Source organism: Pogoniulus pusillus, chromosome 24 (assembly GCF_015220805.1).
Source record: "Pogoniulus pusillus isolate bPogPus1 chromosome 24, bPogPus1.pri, whole genome shotgun sequence".
In the NCBI taxonomy this organism is placed as follows: domain Eukaryota; kingdom Metazoa; phylum Chordata; class Aves; order Piciformes; family Lybiidae; genus Pogoniulus; species Pogoniulus pusillus.
In genome coordinates, this window is record NC_087287.1 from 9,173,756 (window position 1) to 9,191,912 (window position 18,157).

At 59.7% G+C, this 18,157-nt stretch overlaps 2 protein-coding genes and 1 long non-coding RNA gene across 8 annotated transcripts in view; 2 read left to right on the forward strand and 1 right to left on the reverse strand.

The window, feature by feature from the left end:
• Positions 1 to 15,215, reverse strand: part of DAGLA (diacylglycerol lipase alpha) — a 131,737-nt gene extending 116,522 nt beyond the window's left edge. Inside the window, exon 1 of the mRNA XM_064163311.1 lies at positions 14,781 to 15,215. The gene's annotated coding sequence lies outside the window, so the exon portion shown is untranslated. The remainder of the gene's footprint in view (positions 1 to 14,780) is intronic.
• LOC135186045 (uncharacterized) lies at positions 1,306 to 5,342 on the forward strand. Of its 2 annotated transcripts, none has more exons than XR_010306714.1 (2): positions 1,306 to 1,342; positions 4,339 to 5,342. It is a non-coding gene; the product is annotated as an uncharacterized LOC135186045 (long non-coding RNA). The 2 variants fall into 2 exon arrangements; XR_010306713.1 differs by having other exon boundaries at positions 1,310 to 1,342; positions 2,121 to 5,342.
• The window catches only part of SYT7 (synaptotagmin 7), a 45,042-nt gene continuing 41,411 nt past the window's right edge, over positions 14,527 to 18,157 (forward strand). The window contains exon 1 of one of the 5 annotated variants that reach the window (XM_064163321.1): positions 14,527 to 14,805. In XM_064163321.1, the coding sequence (XP_064019391.1) occupies positions 14,775 to 14,805 (31 nt within the window). In that variant the 5' untranslated portion in view covers positions 14,527 to 14,774. The remainder of the gene's footprint in view (positions 14,806 to 18,157) is intronic. The other 4 variants (XM_064163320.1, XM_064163322.1, XM_064163323.1 and 1 more) reach the window with 4 other exon arrangements.

Genomic DNA, 18,157 nt, shown 5'->3' on the forward strand with positions numbered 1-18,157 from the left:
GGCTTTTAGAGGGCCTTGGCACAACCTGTTCTTAATAACCCCACGTTGCTCGGTGGCCATTAGCAACCTTTCCCCTAAGCATTAGCGAGGGCACTCCTCCACAAATGGCTTTTTATCGCCGGGGTGGGATGTCAGGACGATTCCCAACCTTTGCACTTCCCGTAGCTGGGACAAGGGTCCCTCCCCTTTATCCTCCCTGTACCCTGCGTCTCCCTGCCCTGCTTTTCTGCGTCCATCACGGGCAGATGCTGGTGGATTTTCCTGTCGGGTCTGCCCCAAGTCCTGGCAGGGCCAGGGGCTGGGCTGGACTTTGCTCCGACGGCTGCAGGGAAGCAGAGATGTTTGGTTTGCAAGCGGATGTGGCAGCGCTTGGCCACGCACCATCACCCCTGCCCTGCCCCCTCGCCTTCCCACGCCCACGGAATCCCAGAATCCCAGCAGGGTGGGGTTGGAAGGGAGCTCTGGAGATCAGCCAGCCCAAGCCCCCTGCCAAAGCAGGGCACCCACAGCAGCTTGCCCAGCAGCACAAGGCCCAGGGCCACTTGCAAGCTCTCCACACAAGCAGACTCCACAACCTCTCTGGGCAGCCTGCTCCAGCCCTCCAGCACCCTCACACCAAACAAGCTTCTCCTCAGCCTCACATGCAACCTCCTGCACTCCACTTTGTGCCCTCTGCCCCTTGGCACCACTGATGAGAGTCTGGCCCCAGCCTCTTGCCCCCCACAGCTCCTTTAGCTGTTGCTGAGCACTGAGCAGATGCCCTCTGGGGCTGCTCTCCTGCAGGCTCCACAGCCCCAGGGCTCTCAGCCTTTCACTTCTAGAATGTTAGGGGCTGGAAGGCACCTCAGATCATCATCTAGTCCAACTCTCCTGCCAGATCAGGACCACCTTTTCTTTCCATCTCATTCCTTTCCTCTCCAACTTCCTCTTCACCCCCAGCTTCCTCCTTTCCTTTCCAACTCCTTCCTTTTCCCTCAGCTTCATCTTTTCATCTCCATCTTCATCCTTTCCTTTCCAACTCCTTACTTTCCCCTGAGCTTCATCTTTTCATCTCCGTCTTCACCCTTTCCTCTCCAGCTCCTGCCTTTCCCCTCAGCTTCATCTTTTCATCTCCATCTTTTTCCTCTCTATTTCCCTCCTTTCAGCACCACCTGCCCCCACCCCTCATTTGCCCCTTTTCTCTCCCAAACCCAGAACACCTGAGCTCTGTTGCAGTCTCCTCCCACCCCAGCTGTGGCCACTTTGCCCTCTCTGCCCACTCCCCTTTATAATGAGCCCCAGGAAAGGCAGCAACCCTCAGCTTGCCCAACTGGGCAGAGGGATCCTCCTCCCATCATCACTGGTGAGTCCCCATGGTGCACACTGGGTGAATGGTGGAGGGGATCTAAAAGGCTGGGGGGCCTGGTGGCCCCCCAGTCAGGTAGGACAAGGCTTGATGGTCAACTCTAACATCACCTATGGGTGCTGGCTGTGCCTCCTTAGGCTGAGCTCCTCCATGTTTAGCTGCTGCTTTCTGCTCACTTGTGAGGAGCTTGAACACTTGGCTGAGCTGGAAGCTCCTGGGGGAGCAGTATTGTGTTGCCATGGAATTGTTTGGCTTGGAAAAGCCCTCCAAGATCACCAAGCCCAACACATCGTGCCCAGTACAGGGGCATCATCCCTTCCCTGCTCCTGCTGGCCATGCCACTGCTGATCCAGGCCAGGCTCATGGAAGGTGTCAGAGATGGGGCTGGGAATGCTTGCTCCCTCACAGGACATCAGGGATTGGAAGGGACACAAAGAGATCCTCCAGTCCAAACCCCCTGCCAGAGCAGGACCAGATAGCCCAGCTCAGGGCACACAGGAACACATCCAGACAGGCCTGGAAAGGCTCCAGGGAAGGAGACTCCACAACCTCTCTGGGCAGCCTGTGCCAGTGCTCTGGGACCCTTCCAGTCAAGAAGTTCAGTTCCTCCTTGTGTTGAGCTGGAACCTCCTGTGCTGCAGCTTCCATCCATTGCTCCTTGTCCTGTCCCAGGGAGCAGTGAGCAGAGCCTGTCCCCTCCTCCTGACCCCCAGCCCTCAGACATTGATAAACATTGATTAGATTCCCTCTCAGTCTTCTCTTCTACTCCTTGCAGAGCTGCTCCAGGCCCCTCAGCACCTTCAGAGCCTGCCCTGGACTCTCTCCAGTAATTCCCAGTCTCTCTGGAACTGGGGAGCCCAGAACTGGACCCAGTGCTCCATCTATGGCCTGACTGGGGCAGAGTAGAGGGGGAGCAGAACCTCCCTGGACCTACTGCCCACGCTCTTCTCCATGCCTCCAGGAGACCATCAGCCTTGTTGACCAGGAGGGCACATTGCTGGCTCACAATGAAGTTGTTGCCCACGAGGACTGCCAGGTCCTTCTCCTTGGAGCTGCTTCCCAGCAGGTCATTATTCCTCACCTGTACTGCTGCAGGGAGTTGTTCCTCTCCAGGTGCAGGACCCTCCACTTGCCCTGGTTGAACTCCATGAGGAGTTCACTCCACCCAGCTCCTCTGGCTCTCCTACACACCCTTCTCACTATGTCTTCTCCAGCTTTCCCTATAGTCCCTTTTGCAGATCCTCCTGGGATGGGATCTTTTCTGAAGCTCTCTCTTCTCTCTCTACCCACTCTGCTGTTGCCTTGAGAGGAGCTTTCCTCGGTGCCAGGACCAAGCCAGATTTCATTGGTGCTGCTGGAACACCTCAGGAGGCTCACCCTAAGTTGTGTCTGAGGTGGCCTCATAGAGGTGTCTAGATTTGGGACACAGCTGGGTCACTGCTGCTAGCCAGGGTGAGGAGCACCCATCCCTTTTCTCTCTGGTTTTTAAGGTCACCTCTTTCGTTTCAAACCTCTCCCCTCTGGTGCCACCCTTGCAGCTGTGTCAGGCTGGAGAGCAAGCAGAGGAGAAAGTGCCCCATCAGCCATCCCCACCAGCTCCCACCCTTCAGGCACTGCAGGGAGGCTTTAGTCCCTAATTGTGCAGGTACTTGGCAGTACCCAACTGCTTCTCTACCCACCAAAAGAAAACAAAGCCTCCAAACCAACCTGGTGCTGCTCTTCAGGAGCTTAATAGCACTGCTAATAGAGGTCACCACTCATCAGAGAGCCGCGCACCGCAAAGTGGAGGAACATCAGGACGTGGAGAGCTCTTGGCTCGGGCGCAGAGGGAGCTCTCAAGCCCGTGTTGGCAGCCGATGAGCATTTTTGGGGGGGGGTGGCTAGGAAGGGCAGTGGTTGCAATAGAAGCAAGGGGTCGAGCCCGGCTAAGGTGCCCAAGGGCAGCGTCTCCATCCGACCATCGAGCAGCTCAATGCCTTCCAGAGCTCACCAACAAAAGATGACCCCAGGGCAGCGTCGGGAACGAGGCAGGGGGGGAGGGTAAGGATTCAACCAGGGCTTTGGGGTGCCGGGGCCAAAGAGAAGGGAAAGCAGCCCGATGCTGCTGCAGGGTACTCCCAAGCCGTGTCCTCAGCCCAGCCTGACTTGTGCCCACGCTGCAGCGATGCCACCTTTAGGCTCCGCCACCATCCCTAGATAGCACTCCCACCTGGTTCCCAAGCCCCTGGCGGAGGGGCTCGGCTGATTGTAAGCCTGCCCTCACCCCAGGACACGCCGAAGGCTCAGCGAGCAGCCGCAGGGCCCCCGGGAGCCGGCGGCGCCAGGCTGCAGCCGCGGTGCCCAGCCCCGCTGGCCAAGTGGCCACAGGGAGCTGCTGAGTCAGGGCAGCGGGGCTGGGCGAGCCTGCCTGCATCGATCGAAACCTGAGCCCGGATCCGAGGAGACGAGAGCCCTCCCGCAGGTGGTGGCTGCTCCTCCCGGCTCCAAACCCCGGGCAGGGTTCTAGAGCAGCCCTCCCTCGCTCCTGGGCGCAGGGTTGAGAGGTGGTGGCTCAGCAGATGTCCTTCGGGGTGCTGGGGCAACGGTCTGTGCCCCTCGTTTGATGGAGTCCCAAGTGAAGAGAGGCACTGCTCAAGCGAGCAGGGCTCAGGGAGGAGGGAGGGAGCTCTGGTTGTGGAGAAGGACCTCAGCACATCCCAGTTTTGGGCTCTGTGCTGACATAAAGGGCAAACCTGGACTCGAGTCTCTGCAGGGTCTGGGGGGACAGGATCTGTGTAGCCCTGGCTGAAACCCACCGCAGCTGCTCCTGGAGCACCACTGCATCTTCAGGAGCTGCTTGCATCCCGTGGCTCGGGGGCCAGCAGGGAGGAATCCAGCCTGGTGCTGCAGCCTCATCTCAGCTGCTGAGCAGCTGCTGCCAGCAGAGCCGCGGGCAAAGTCCAAGCTGTGACCTTCAGCCTCCACCTGCCACTTTTCCCTGCTTTCCTTTGTAGCCACCAGTGAGCCAGGAGCTCCTTGTGCCAGCAGCAACCAGGTTGCCTATCCCCGTGGTGCCAAGCACCATCCTGGCTCCCAGCACCACCACACCAGAGCTCCCCAGGGCTCCTCGGTGCTTCTCCACATGGCAACAGGATGCATGGGAAAATCTCAAGCTCTCATCCCACCTGAGCCCACCCATAATTCCAGGATGGCAGGAGTCTCCAGGGGAGCAGGGACCTTGGCCAGGAGAATTTGGAACCAAGGGGAGACGTGGCATAGAGTCACAGAATCATTTTGGCTGGAGAAGACCTTTCTGATCATCAAGTCCAACCAGTACCAAGGCTGGGGCTAAACCATGTCCCTCAGCACCACCTCTCTGCCTCTTTGGAGCACCTCCTGGGATGGGCATTCAACCACCTCCCTGGGCAGCCTGTGCCAGTCTCTGAGAACCCTTTCAGTGAAGAAGTTTCTTTAACTACCCAACTTAAACCTCCCCTGGGGCAACTTGAGGCCATGGAGGAGACATCCCCCAGGCACCATATTAAATCCCCTCAGGATGGAGTCAGGGAGGTCAACAGGATTTTTAGGAGCCTCCACACCACAGAAGCACAGAACTGGTTTGGTTGGGAGAGACTTCCAGGATCAGCAAGCCCAGCTGTTGACCCAACATCACCACAGCCATTAAACCATGTCCTCAAGTGCCACATCTACACACAGCCACTTCTCTCCTTGCTGCTCCTCCCTCTCAAGTCCATGGGGTGCTAAGGGATGGCTATGGGGTACAGCTTGGGGTGGAGAGGCTCTCTGGGGACTCATGAGGCTGAAGCAGAGCTGGGGGGGGGGGATGCACCTGGACTTGTGCCTCCCCAGCCACGATGCCAGCTCCAGCATTGCCTACCAATGCTAACTCCCATTTCTGACTGCTTTGCTTTAGTCCTTTTGCTGTTGGCTGCTCATCGGAGAAGCAGAGATGAGCTCCCAGCGTGGGGAGCACAGCTCCAGGGCTGGATTAGCACCACCTATGCTGCAGCCTCCCACCTCACCAATACAGATCCCTGATGGCTTCAACCCTATAGCTTGGAGAACCTTCAGCAATCACCAGCATGCCTTCTTGGAGAGCCACCAAGCCTGGGAGAGGGGGGCATCGAAGTGTCACCGCTGCTTGGGCTGGGACATGCTGTCTCTTTGCACTGGTGTGGTCTGCAAACCTCCCCTAAAGGGCTCTCCTGGCAGCGTGAGGCACACACAGAGCAAACAGACAGGCGGTGGCCACGGCAAACAGCCCTGGCCGTGATGGGAATGCCCTTCAGAGTGCCAGGCAGACCTGGTGCCTGCAGAGCAGCTGCGCTGCGGGAGGGGCTCAGGGCGGATGCTCCCAGTAATCAAACTCCACCTCAGGGTGTTGACAGGCTCAGGGTGGATGCTCCCAGTTGTTAAACTCTACCTCAGAGTGTTGAGAGGCTCAGGGTGTTGAGGGGCTCAGAGTGGATGCTCCCAGTAGTTAAACTCCACCTGAGGGTGTTGAGAGGCTCAGGGTGGATGCTCCCAGTAGTTAAACTCCACCTGAGGGTGTTGAGAGGCTCAGGGTGGATGCTCCCTGTAGTTAAACTCCACCTGAGGGTGTTGAGGGGCTCAGGGTGGATGCTTCCAGTTGTTAAACTCTACCTCAGAGTGTTGAGAGGCTCAGGGTGTTGAGGGGCTCAGGGTGGATGCTTCCAGTAGTTAAACTCCACCTGAGGGTGTTGAGGGGCTCAGGGTGGATGCTCCCAGTAGTTAAACTCCACCTGAGGGTGTTGAGGGGCTCAGGGTGGATGCTCCCAGCAGTTAAACTCCACCTGAGGGTGTTGAGGGGCTCAGGGTGGATGCTCCCAGCAGTTAAACTCCACCTGAGGGTGTTGAGGGGCTCAGGGTGGATGCTTCCAGTAGTTAAACTCTACCTGAGGCTGTTGAGGGGCTCAGGGTGGATGCTTCCAGTAGTTAAACTCCACCTGAGGGTGTTGAGGGGCTCAGGGTGGATGCTTCCAGTAGTTAAACTCCACCTGAGGGTGTTCTGTCCCCACCAGGATGGTTCCTCACACACCAGCCTCGCAGTGAAGGGCACAGCTCAGCACCCAAGCAGAGTCAGCCCCTGTCACCTCGAGCAAATGGGGTTTGATGTGGTCTTGCCTTTGCCTTGGCCCCTGTGGGTGGCTTTCCAGCTGAGCTGACTTCCACAGGGAGCCCCAGCCTGGGGTCTGGGAGCTTTGATCATGCATGGCTTGCTGAGCTCATCAGTCAATGTCATCTGGCAGAGAATCACAGGACCGTGGAATGCTTTGGGTGGGAAGGGACCTTTAAAGTTCATCCAGTCCAACCTCCCTACAGTCTGCAACCAGAGCAGGTTGCTCACAGCCCCAAACAACCTGACCTGCGGCGGTGCCAGCCATGGGGCAGCTCACACTGCTCTGGGCACCCTGGGACAGGTTCTCACCACCCTCAAGGTCAAACATTTCTCCCTTCTCCAGTCTGAATCTCCCTCTGCCAGTTCCAAACCTTCTTCCCTTGGCCTGTCACAGCAGGCCCTGCTCAAAAGTCTGTCCCCAGCTTTCTCCTCAACCCCTTTAAGCACCAAAAGGCCACCAGAAGGTCTCCCTGGAGCCTTCTCTTCTCCAGGCTGAGCAGCCCCAACTCCTCACAGCAGAGGGCTTCCAGTGCTCCCTTCACTACTGTGGCCTCCTCTGGCTCTGCTCCAACAGATCCCTGTCTCTGCTGTGCTGAGACTCCAGAGCTGGCCCCAGCACTGCAGGTTGGGGCTCAGCATAGAGGCAGAATCCCCTCCCTGTACCTGCTGCCCACACTGCTGGGGATCAGCCCAGGCCATGGTTGGCTTCTGAGCCAGCTCATCTCCAGCTCCCTCTCCACAGGGCTGCCCCCAGCCCTTCATCTCTAGCATGGATTGATACCAGGGGTTGCTTTGAGCCATGTGCAGGACCTTGCCCTTGGCCACTTTGTAGAACCATAAAATCACTGCGTTTGGAAAAGACTTCTAAGATCCTCAAGTCCAAAACTGACCCAACTAAACCACAACCTCAGCTGCCATGGCTGCATGTCTCTTAAATACCTTCAGCTCTGGTAACTCCACCACCACCCTGACCAACCTGTTCCAATGCCTGGCCAGCCTTTCAGTGAGGAAATTGCTCCTAGGTGTCCAAGCCAAACCTCCTCTGGGGCAATTTCAGGCCATTTCCTCTTGCTCTCTCTCCTGCTAGCAGGGAGAAGAGAGCAGCCTCACCTCACTCCATCCTGCTTTCAGGGAGCTGTAGAGAGGTTGCCCTATTACACACCAGAGCATCCTCCTGGAACAAACCTTCTGCCCCTCCCCTGCCGGTGGTAGTTTGAGGGGGTCCCCTTAACAAAAGCAGAGGGACAGACTGGCACACTGCCTCCCACGCCTCCCCACTCCCACAGCACTCTGCCCAGCACACCAGCAGCCACAGCAGGAGCTGCCTGGGTGCTGCCAGCAGCTCTGCTGCCACCTGACCGCTTCTGCCCTGTGCCATGTTTGCACAGAAAGGCAAACACAGCTCCGCGGCGCCGGCTCCGCTGCCGTGCCAGAGGGCCAGCAGCAGCAGAGAAGGAAGAGGGATGGATGGGGGAGTCCCATGGCTGCTGCTGCTGCTGCTGCTGCTGCTGCTGCTGCTGCTGCTGCTGCTGCTGCTGTTGCTGCTGCTGCTGCTGCTGCTTCGTGGCCGTTTTTGTTGGCTCTAACAAAGGCAGAGTCCCAGCTTGCCCTTGGGCAGGTTGGGAAATTGCTTTCTAAACTCTCTGCTTACCCCGAGGGTCTCCTGAGGTGCATGAAGAAGAGTGTGGCCAGCAGGTCAAGGGAGGTTCTCCTCCACCTCTGCTCTGTCCTGGTGAGCTCATGTCTGGAGAACTGTGTCCAGTTCTGGTCTCCTCAGTTCAAGGAGGACAGGGACTTGTTGAAGAAGGTACAGCAAAGGGCTACAGAGATGCTAAGGGGGCTGAGGACATCTCTGATGAGGAAAGACTGAGAGCCCTGGGGCTGTTCAGGCTGGAGAAGAGCAGCATGAGGGGGATCTCCTCAATGCTGATCAATACTTCAAGGGTGGGTGTCAGGAGGATGGGACCAGGCTTTGTTCAGTGGTGCCCAGGGACAGGACAAGGGGGAATGGGCACCAACCTGAACATCAGAACTTCCACCTGAGTATGAGGAGGAACTTCTCTAATTTAAGGTTGACAGAGCACTGGAGCAGGCTACCCAGAGAGGTGGTGGAGTCTCCACCTCTGGAGATGTTCTAAACCTACCTGGACCTGTTTCTATGTGCCATGGCAGTGAGGTTGGTCTCCAGAGGTCCCTTCCAACCCCAACCACTCTGTAACTCCACGATTCTGGTTAGACTCTCACACTTTCAGCCCCTTCCAACCCCAACCACTCTGTAACTCCATGGCTCTGGTTAGACTCTCGCACTTTCAGCCCCTTCCATCCCCAACCACTCTGTAACTCCACGATTCTGGTTAGACTCTCACACTTCCAGCCCCTTCCATCCCCAACCACTCTGTAACTCCATGATTCTGGTTAGGCTCTGACACTATCAGCCCCTTCCATCCCCAACCACTCTGTAACTCCACGATTCTGGTTAGGCTCTGACACTATCAGCCCCTTCCATCCCCAACTACTCTGTAACTCCATGATTCTGGTTAGACTCTGACACTTTCAGCCCCTTCCATCCCCAACCACTCTGTAACTCCATGATTCTGGTTAGACTCTGACACTTTCAGCCTCTGAGCTGAAATCTCCCCGGGTTTGGCCTTCAGCCCAACGATTAATTTCTAACAAAAAGGAAAAAAGCTTGAGCAAGGGCAGAGAAAAATCCAACACAAAGAAATCCCCCCCCTCCCCCCCCCCCTCAAAACCACCCAAAAGCAGAAAAGGTTCATTGGGAAGGGTGAATAAAAGCTCCGTTTTTCTCCCCATCACCAAAATAAAAGAGAAGGAGAGAAGAAAGGAGCTTAATGACTCCTTTCTGAACAGCGTGAAAAGCCAAAGCAGTTGAGAAGTGAAAACTGCAATTTGGCAGAGGAACCCACCCCTGCCCGGGAGCCCTCTGCCCACACCTCCCAGAGACGTTCCAGTTGAGTTGGTGGAACTGCTCTGGCCATGGAGAAGCCTTGGGAAGCTCTGGGGAAGGACCTGGGGGTTGCAGGAGGAGCTGTGCTTGCCCCAAGCTTGCCAGTGAGGTTCGCAGAAGCCAAAGCCAAGGCCCAGAGAGTGGGTTGGAGTGGGGCAGACCCTGCAGATGCACATGGACCACATGGTGGTGCCTCAGCACCCTGCTGGAGCTGCAGGAGCATTTCCCTGGCCTGGGTTTGGGGTACTCAAGGATTTGGGATGGAAGGGGATGCAGTTGCTCAGGGGGTTGGGATGCAAGGCACTCTAGTTACCCAGGGGGGTGGGATAGAAAGGGATTCTCATTATCCAGGAGTTTGGGGTGGAAGGGGGTCCAGTTATCCAGAGATTCAGGATGGAATGGGCTCCAGTTACCCAGGGGGGTGGGATGGAAAGGGATTCTAGTTGTCCAGAAGTTTGAGGTAGAAGAGATTCCTGTTCCCCAGGGCTTTGGGATGGAAGGGGCCCCAGTTCCCCAGGGCTGTGGGATGGAAGGGGCTCCAGTTCCCTAGGGCTTTGGGATGGAAGGGGCTCCAGTTCCCCAGGGCTTTGGGATGGAAGGGGCTCCAGTTCCCCAGGGCTATGGGATGGAAGGGGCTCCAGTTCCCCAGGGCTTTGGGATGGAAGGGGCTCCAGTTCCCCAGGGCTATGGGATGGAAGGGGCTCCAGTTCCCCAGGGCTTTGGGATGGAAGGGGCCCCAGCTCCCTAGAGTTTTGGGATAGAAGGGGCTCCAGTTCCCTAGGGCTTTGGGATGGAAGGGGCTCCAGTTCCCTAGGGCTTTGGGATGGAAGGGGCTCCAGTTCCCTAGGGCTTTGGGATGGAAGGGGCTCCAGTTCCCTAGAGTTTTGGGATAGAAGGGGCTCCAGTTCCCTAGGGCTTTGGGATGGAAGGGGCTCCAGTTCCCCAGGGCTTTGGGATGGAAGGGGCTCCAGTTCCCCAGGGCTATGGGATGGAAGGGGCCCCAGTTCCCTAGGGCTATGGAATGGAAGGGGCTCCAGTTCCCTAGGGCTTTGGGATGGAAGGGGCTCCAGTTCCCTAGAGTTTTGGGATAGAAGGGGCTCCAGTTCCCTAGGGCTTTGGGATGGAAGGGGCCCCAGTTCCCCAGGGCTTTGGGATGGAAGGGGCTCCCGTTCCCTAGGGCTTTGGGATGGAAGGGGCTCCAGTTCCCCAGGGCTATGGAATGGAAGGGGCTCCAGTTCCCTAGGGCTTTGGGATGGGAGGGACTCCAGTTCCCTAGGGCTTTGGGATGGGAGGGACTCCAGTTCCCTAGGGCTTTGGGATGGAAGGGGCCCCAGTTCCCCAGGGCTATGGAATGGAAGGGACTCCAGTTCCCCAGGGCTTTGGGATGGAAGGGGCTCCCGTTCCCTAGGGCTTGGGATGGAAGGGGCTCCAGTTCCCTAGGGCTTTGGGATGGAAGGGGCTCCAGTTCCCCAGGGCTATGGAATGGAAGGGGCTCCAGTTCCCTAGGGCTTTGGGATGGGAGGGACTCCAGTTCCCTAGGGCTTTGGGATGGAAGGGGCCCCAGTTCCCTAGGGCTTTGGGATGGGAGGGACTCCAGTTCCCCAGGGCTTTGGGATGGAAGGGGCTCCCGTTCCCTAGGGCTTTGGGATGGAAGGGGCTCCAGTTCCCTAGGGCTTTGGGATGGAAGGGGCTCCAGTTCCCCAGGGCTATGGAATGGAAGGGGATCCAGTTCCCTAGGGCTTTGGGATGGGAGGGACTCCAGTTCCCTAGGGCTTTGGGATGGAAGGGGCCCCAGTTCCCTAGGGCTTTGGGATGGGAGGGACTCCAGTTCCCTAGGGCTGTGGGATGGAAGGGGCTCCAGTTCCCTAGGGCTTTGGGATGGGAGGGACTCCAGTTCCCTAGGGCTTTGGGATGGAAGGGGCTCCAGTTCCCTAGGGCTTTGGGATGGAAGGGGCTCCAGTTCCCTAGGGCTTTGGGATGGGAGGGGCTCCAGTTCCCTAGGGCTTTGGGATGGAAGGGGCTCCAGTTCCCCAGGGCTTTGGGATGACAGGACCTCAGCTTGTCATGGCTCGTTGGGCAACAAGTACCAGCTTAGGGTACTGCTTAGCACCTAGTTGGGGCCAGGAGCTCACGTGTGGCACCCAGCCATGAGTCAGCCACGTTTTTTTCCACCCACTTGGCCCCGGTGGAAGCGGCAGCAGCGGCGGCGGCGGCGGCAGCGAGCGGCTGTGTGGGTGCGGGGAGGTTACGGCGCTGCCGGGATGTCTGTGAGTGTGGGGACGGGGATCTGAGAGATGCTGAAGAGTGTGTGGGAAGCCAGTGGAGAAAAGCAGAGTGAAAGCAAGGGCTGGTGCCAAGGGCTTAATGAGAAGGTTCCCACAATGAAGGGGGAGAATGAAAAAGAGAGAGAGAGAGGGAGAGAAAGAAAAAGGCAGCACAAAATCAAAATAAAGCCCCACGACCCCCTGAGGAGGCTTTGCCAACCTTCCCCACTCCCCCCTGCTCCCAGCAGAGAAAGGGCAGAGGGTTGGTCCCTCTTCTCCAACCCACTCGTAGTCCTGGAAGGACTGGCAGCAGGCTGGCACCTGCTCCCCAGCGTTAGAACAGCTTCTTCTGGGTGTATGGGCAGAAGTTTGCCTGGCACAGGACTCCCCAGCCAGCCCCCCCGCCTGCGGGCATCGCTTTCCCGGCACCCATCCCAAGATGGGCTGCTGCTGGCCCAGCCCTGAGGGGATGAGAACCTCCCCCAGGGTGAGTGCCGTGATCAGGGTGGGCACGGAGGAGCTCAGGGTGTGAGTCAGACACACAAATCCAAGTCCCTTACCACCCCTGTGGCTTTGCTGGACTGAGAAGCACCGAGGCCTGGCAACCCACTGCCCAGAAAGTCACTTGCTCAGCCCCACCTCTAGATCAGCCAGCCCCATCCCAGCCCCATCCCTAAATCCAATCTCTTCTGGTGCAGGATTTTCTCTGCAGGCTCTTTTGCATCAAACATCATCCTAAGGAGATTACTCCTGCTTCCTTCCCTGCTGGAAATCCAGTCTGGGGGCGAGGAATGTCAAGGTTTAGCCCCAGAGGCTTCCAAGTCATCCTGGGGGTGGTTTTCTGGCTCTTCCCAGTATGATTCCAAAGAACATCCACCTGAATACCTCCATCCAGCAAGACCAGGCTGGGCTCTGTCCCTCGAGGTTCCCACAAGCCCTGGATCATCCATATGAGTGTCCCAGCCCATGACCCGGTGCTGGAATGGATCTCTGAACCCCTCACCTCAGCAGAAGGGGGAAGCAGGAACAGCCCCCAGTCCCGGGAGCAAAGCCTCAGCTGTCATCATGATCCCCTGCCTCACCATCTCATCTGGAGGCACCTCCTGCACCGCCTCAGGGGGTCTCCTCCTTCACCCTGCTCCCTTCTATCCGAGGGACTCCCAAACCAGCACCCAAAGAGCACCAAGCCAGCACCCTCAGAACCTCAATGCCAGCACTCCAGGGACCCCCAGACCAGGACTTCAAAGAGGTGATCCCCAGGTCAGCACTGCAAGGACCTCCAGGCCAGTACCCCAAAGCCCTCAAAGCCACCAGTCCAGGGACCCTCAGGTCCACCCCCAAGGGACCCCCAAGCCAGCAGGCTGGGGACACAACTAGAGGTGAAGGTGCCTGGTGGGACCCTGCTGTTTGCACCCTAAGAGCAGCTCTGCCCTTTGTCTGAGTGATAGACACTGGGGCACAGATCACCTCTTTGTCGTGGGGTGTTTGTCCCTCTGGATTGGACACTGGTGAGGCCACACCTGCAGTCTTGGTGTCAGGTTTGGGTTCCTCACTCCAAGGAGGACATTGAGAGGCTGGAGCAAGTCCAGAGAAGGGCAATGAAGCTGGGGAAGGGTTTGGAGAGCAGGAATGGTGAGGAGCAACTGAAGGAGCTGGGGGTGCTGAGGCTGGAGGAAAGGAGGCTGAGGGGAGAGCTTCTGTCTCTCTACAGCTGCCTGCAAGGAGGCTGGAGCCAGGAGGAGGTTGGGCTCTACTGCCAAGGAGCAAGTGCCAGGACAAGAGGAAAACACCTCAAGGTCCCCCAGGTGAAGTTTAGGTTGGACATGAGGAGAAATATCCTAACCCAAAAGGGTCATCAAGGCCTGTCCCAGGCTGCCCAGAGCAGTGGTAGAGTCCTCATGCCTGAAAGGGTTTCAGTGCCACGAAGCTGTGGTGCTGAGGGCCATGGAGTGGCAGTGCTGGGTTCAAGGTTTGGGCTCCACGATCTGAGGAGCCTCTCCCACTCTAAACCATTCTGCGATTCCACAACGCCGTGATTTTATGACCCAGTCTGTAGCAGCAGCCCGGCTCACACCCACTCCATCGCTCCGCTCCGGGTTTTCCTTCTCCCGCAGCCGCCGCCGCTCCCGCAGTGCCCCGGCCCCAGCCGCCGCGCCCCGGCCCCGGGAAAACCCGGCATGGCTTTCCCAGGATCCGGACAACGGACAACCTGCGGGGGGTGCATTGGGAGCGGCAGGGGGGGGGGGATGTTGGGGAGGGAGGGAGGGAGGGGGGTGGGGGGCGGGTATGCTAACGCGGTGCTGTGATGTCCTGGCAGTGCCACCACCCACTGAATCCCTTGGTGCCCCCCATGTGTGCGCCCACCCGCACAGGGCGCCCCGCGCTCGTTGCCATGCGGGCGGGGCGGGGGCGGGGGGGGGCGTGCGGCGTGCGCGGAGATCCCACACACACGCACTCCGAGATGTGGCCCCGCTATTGCTCGGAGGTGGGGTGGTGTGAACCCTCACGCGTGTCTCCTGCCGCTCCACGCGTGTGTGTGTGTGTGTGTCCGTGTCCCCTCCTTGCTGCTGGCCTTGTGTATGTGTGGACACCCCCCCCCCCCCCCCCCCCCACAAACACTCCGTGCGCATCCCCAACGCCCCCCCCCCCCCCCCCCCTCCCTCCCCGCTCCCTTTTCCCCACCGGCTGCAGTTTCCTCTCCCGCCAGCAGCGAGCAGCAAGTGGATGCTCGATCGGGGTGCACACACCCCCAATCCCCCCACCCTTCCCTTACACCCCCACCCCACCCCCAGCAGGCAGTAGGCAGGCAGCGAACAGGGCAGGCAGTGAACAGGCAGCTCCGGGGCTACCGGACACCTCCCCCCCACCCCTTCCCCTCATCCCCGTTACCACCACCGCATGCCGGCCCCCGCCGCTCCGCCGCCGCCTCCCGCGGCCCCCGCACCCGCCCCGCCGCCCGCCGCCCTTGTCTGATGAGAGCCTCGGCTCCGCCGAAGCGGGCAGCAGCCGCCGCCGCCACTGCCACCACCGCCGCCGCCACTGCCACCAGCCGCCACCATGTACCTGCACCCGGAGGCTGCCAGCGCAGGTGAGTTCAGAGGGGGCAGCGCCGAGCACCGGGGAGATGACTGGGGGCGGACGACAGGATGGGGACACGGAGACGGCGGGAGGAGATGATGGGGACACCGGGATGGGGACGCAGACACCGGGATGGGGGACACACAGACGCCGGGATGGGGACATGGACAAAAGGGGGAAATGACAGGGGGACACTGGGATGAGGGCACGGACACTAGGGAGATGATGGGGGGACACCGGGATGGGGACAGACACCGAGGTGGGGACACAGACACTGGGATGGGAAGACGGAGACACTGAGGAAATGGTGGGGGACACCAGGATGGGGACACAGTCAGCAGGGAGACGGTGGGGGACACCGTGATGGGTACACAGACTGCGAGGAGGTGATGGGGGACAGCAGGACGGGGACACAGACACCAGGATGGGGCCAGACAGCAGGGAGATGATGGGAAGGCGCCGGGATGGGGGCACAGACACTGGCAGATGACGGGGGACACCGAGGTGGGGACACAAACGCTAGGGTTTCATCGCTGTCCGCTGTTGCCCGCCAGGCTCCACCGGTGGGACCGGTCCGTGATGCCCCCCCCCCCTCCCCAAAACCTCTCCCAGTTCACCCCGACACCCCCCCCCCCAAACCCCCCCCCCCCCCCCCCCCCGGTTGTGGGATCTGTCGGGAGTTAACGGCAGTTCAGGGAGGAAAAGTCACCGTCAGCACTTGCAAATGACATCGAGGGCTGCTGGACACCCCGCCCCGGGGGTCCTGGACCCCCACCCAGGGACACACTAACCTGAGGACCCCCCAAACCAAACCACGAGGCCAGTATCCCCTTATGCTGGACAAAACCAAACCCCCCACAGAAAGACCCAGCCCCTCGGGGTGACCCCAAAGCCCCTCAGTGACCCCCTAGCCCCTTAAGGTGACCCCAAAGCCCCTTGCTTCCCCCCCAGCTTCTCCAGTCATCCACCCAGCCTCCTGCTGATGCCCTCGGCCCCAGGGGTACCACCAGGCAGAGCATCACTCCCAGTCCTCATCGCTCCATCGCTTTGGGTAGGGGGTCCCCCATCGCCTGTCCCCCCCCTCCCCACCCCACTGCGCTGTTGCTTGCCAGGGTGGGCAGCTGGGGAAGGGGCTCTGGGCAGTGCTGTTTTGCTGAGCTCATGCTCACCAGTCCGGCCCAGTACCGAGGAATCTGGGACGCTGCTGGCGAGGGGTTTGGGTGTGAGAGCTGCCGGCAGCCGGTGTGGAGGCGAAGGGAGCACCAGGGCTGTGGGGTGGGGTAGGGGGGGGGACACCTGGAAGCTTCACCGGTGCTGTCCCCAAGGCCCAGGGAGCATCCAGCGGCGGGCAGAAGGACAGCGTGTCCTGTGCTGGCGCTGGTGGGGACGTGGGGAGCATCAACCTGGGGAGAGTGGGAGCTGCCGGTGCCTGCCGCTGGGGCGAGCTGCAGGAGCTGGGCAGAGCCAGGCCTGCGGGAGGGCGGCAGGTTGGGCATCGTCACAAGGTGTCACCCGGGGCAGGTGACAGTGGCGGCGCTTGCCGGAGAGTTGGTAGCTCCAGACAAGACACCTTCGAGGTGAAGTTGCCACCTGCACGGAGGATGAACATTGCCTCTGGATGCAGCTCCACCATCCCTGTGCCACCCCATCCCTCTGCCACTCCATCCCTGTGCTCCCCCATCTTTCTGCCACCCCATCCCTCTGCCACTCCATCCCTGTGCTCCCCCATCTTTCTGCCACCCCATCCCTCTGCCACTCCATCCCTGTGCTCCCCCATCTTTCTGCCACCCCATCCCTGTGCCACCCCATCCCTGTGCCACCCCATCCCTCTGCCACTCCATCCCTGTGCCACCCCATCTCTCTGCCACCCCATCCCTCTGCCACCCCATCCCTCTGCCACTCCATCCCTGTGCCTCCCCATCCCCCTGCCACTCCATCCCTCTGCCACCCCATCCCTCTGCTACTCCATCCCTCTGCTACTCCATCCCTGTGCCACCCCATCCCTCTGCCACTCCATCCCTCTGCTACTCCATCCCTGTGCCACCCCAACCCTGTGCACTCCATCTCTGTTCCATCCCATCATTGTGACACTGTGTGTGGCACAGCACTGCTTGGCCCAAGGTCACCTGTCAGGTGGGTGACAGAGTGGGGACAGCAGCTTGTCCCTGCTGGCAGCAGGGTGGCAGGGCTGTCCTTCCCTCCCAGTGCCCACAGTTTACACCTGCTTCATTTCTCCTCCAAACACGGCCTCTGCCCCCAGTTTGTCCTAGCTGCCCTCACTGACCGTCCCTGTTGGCACTCAGCAGGCCACTGATGACTGCAGGTGCCACTGCCAGCTGCAAGGTGACAAGGCAGAGCCTGACTTGTTTAGGTTTGAGGGGACAGATCCCAGCTCCCCTCCCCCCCCCCCCCCCCACCCTAAGCTCCAAGGTCTCCAGCTGTCAGGTCCCCCATCATGGGGGAGCTTTCCTATGTCACCAGTCATGGCAGTGCCATGAGGACTGGGGTTGTGGGGTGCTGTGGTGGGGCTGCAGTGGGTCCAAGGATGCTGTGGTGGATCCATGGAATGCTGTGGTGAGGCTATGATGTGCTGTGGTGGGTCCAGGGATGCTGTAGTGGATCCATGGAATGCTGTGGTGAGGCTGTGATGTGCTGTGGTGGGTCCAGGGATGCTGTGGTGGGTCCATGGAATGCTGTGGTGAGGCTGTGATGTGCTGTGGTGGGTCCATGGAATGCTGTAGTGACTCTATGATGTGTTGTGGTGGGTCCATGGAATGATGTCTAGAAGTGTTGTGGTGGGTCTTGAGGTGCTGTGGTGGGGCTGTGGGGTGCTGTGGTGGGGCTGTGATGGCTCCAGGGGGCCTATGGTGGGGCCATGGCATGCTGTGGTCAGTCCAGAGCTGGTATGGTGGAGCCATGGCATTCTGTAGTGGGCCCAGGAGTGCTGTGGTGGGTCCAGATTTGCTCACACCCATACCAACAGCCCTGGGCTGGTACTGGGACACCCTCTGCTTCAACCACTGCTTGCCCCTGCCCCTGCTTTTCCCTCCTGTGCCGTTGCTCCATCACGGTGCCAGGCGGGTACCAAGTGTGTGGCCCAGCCACAGGGGCTGGGAGGGTGCCATTGGCTCCCTCGCCCCTGCTGGGTTTGGCACCAGCCAGGTGTTTGCCACGCCAGGTTCCTGGGTGCCCCATGAACCTTGTCCTCTGCTCTGTGTCACCGTGTGTCTCCCTCAGCTGGCCCAGGGACAAGGTGGACCTAGAGGTGATGCTGGCGGTGGGAGGACTGGTGCCACCCCATCCCTGGTCACCAGCCTGGCCTGGGTGGTGAGAGAAGTGTCTGAGATGGGCACCCAGTTGAG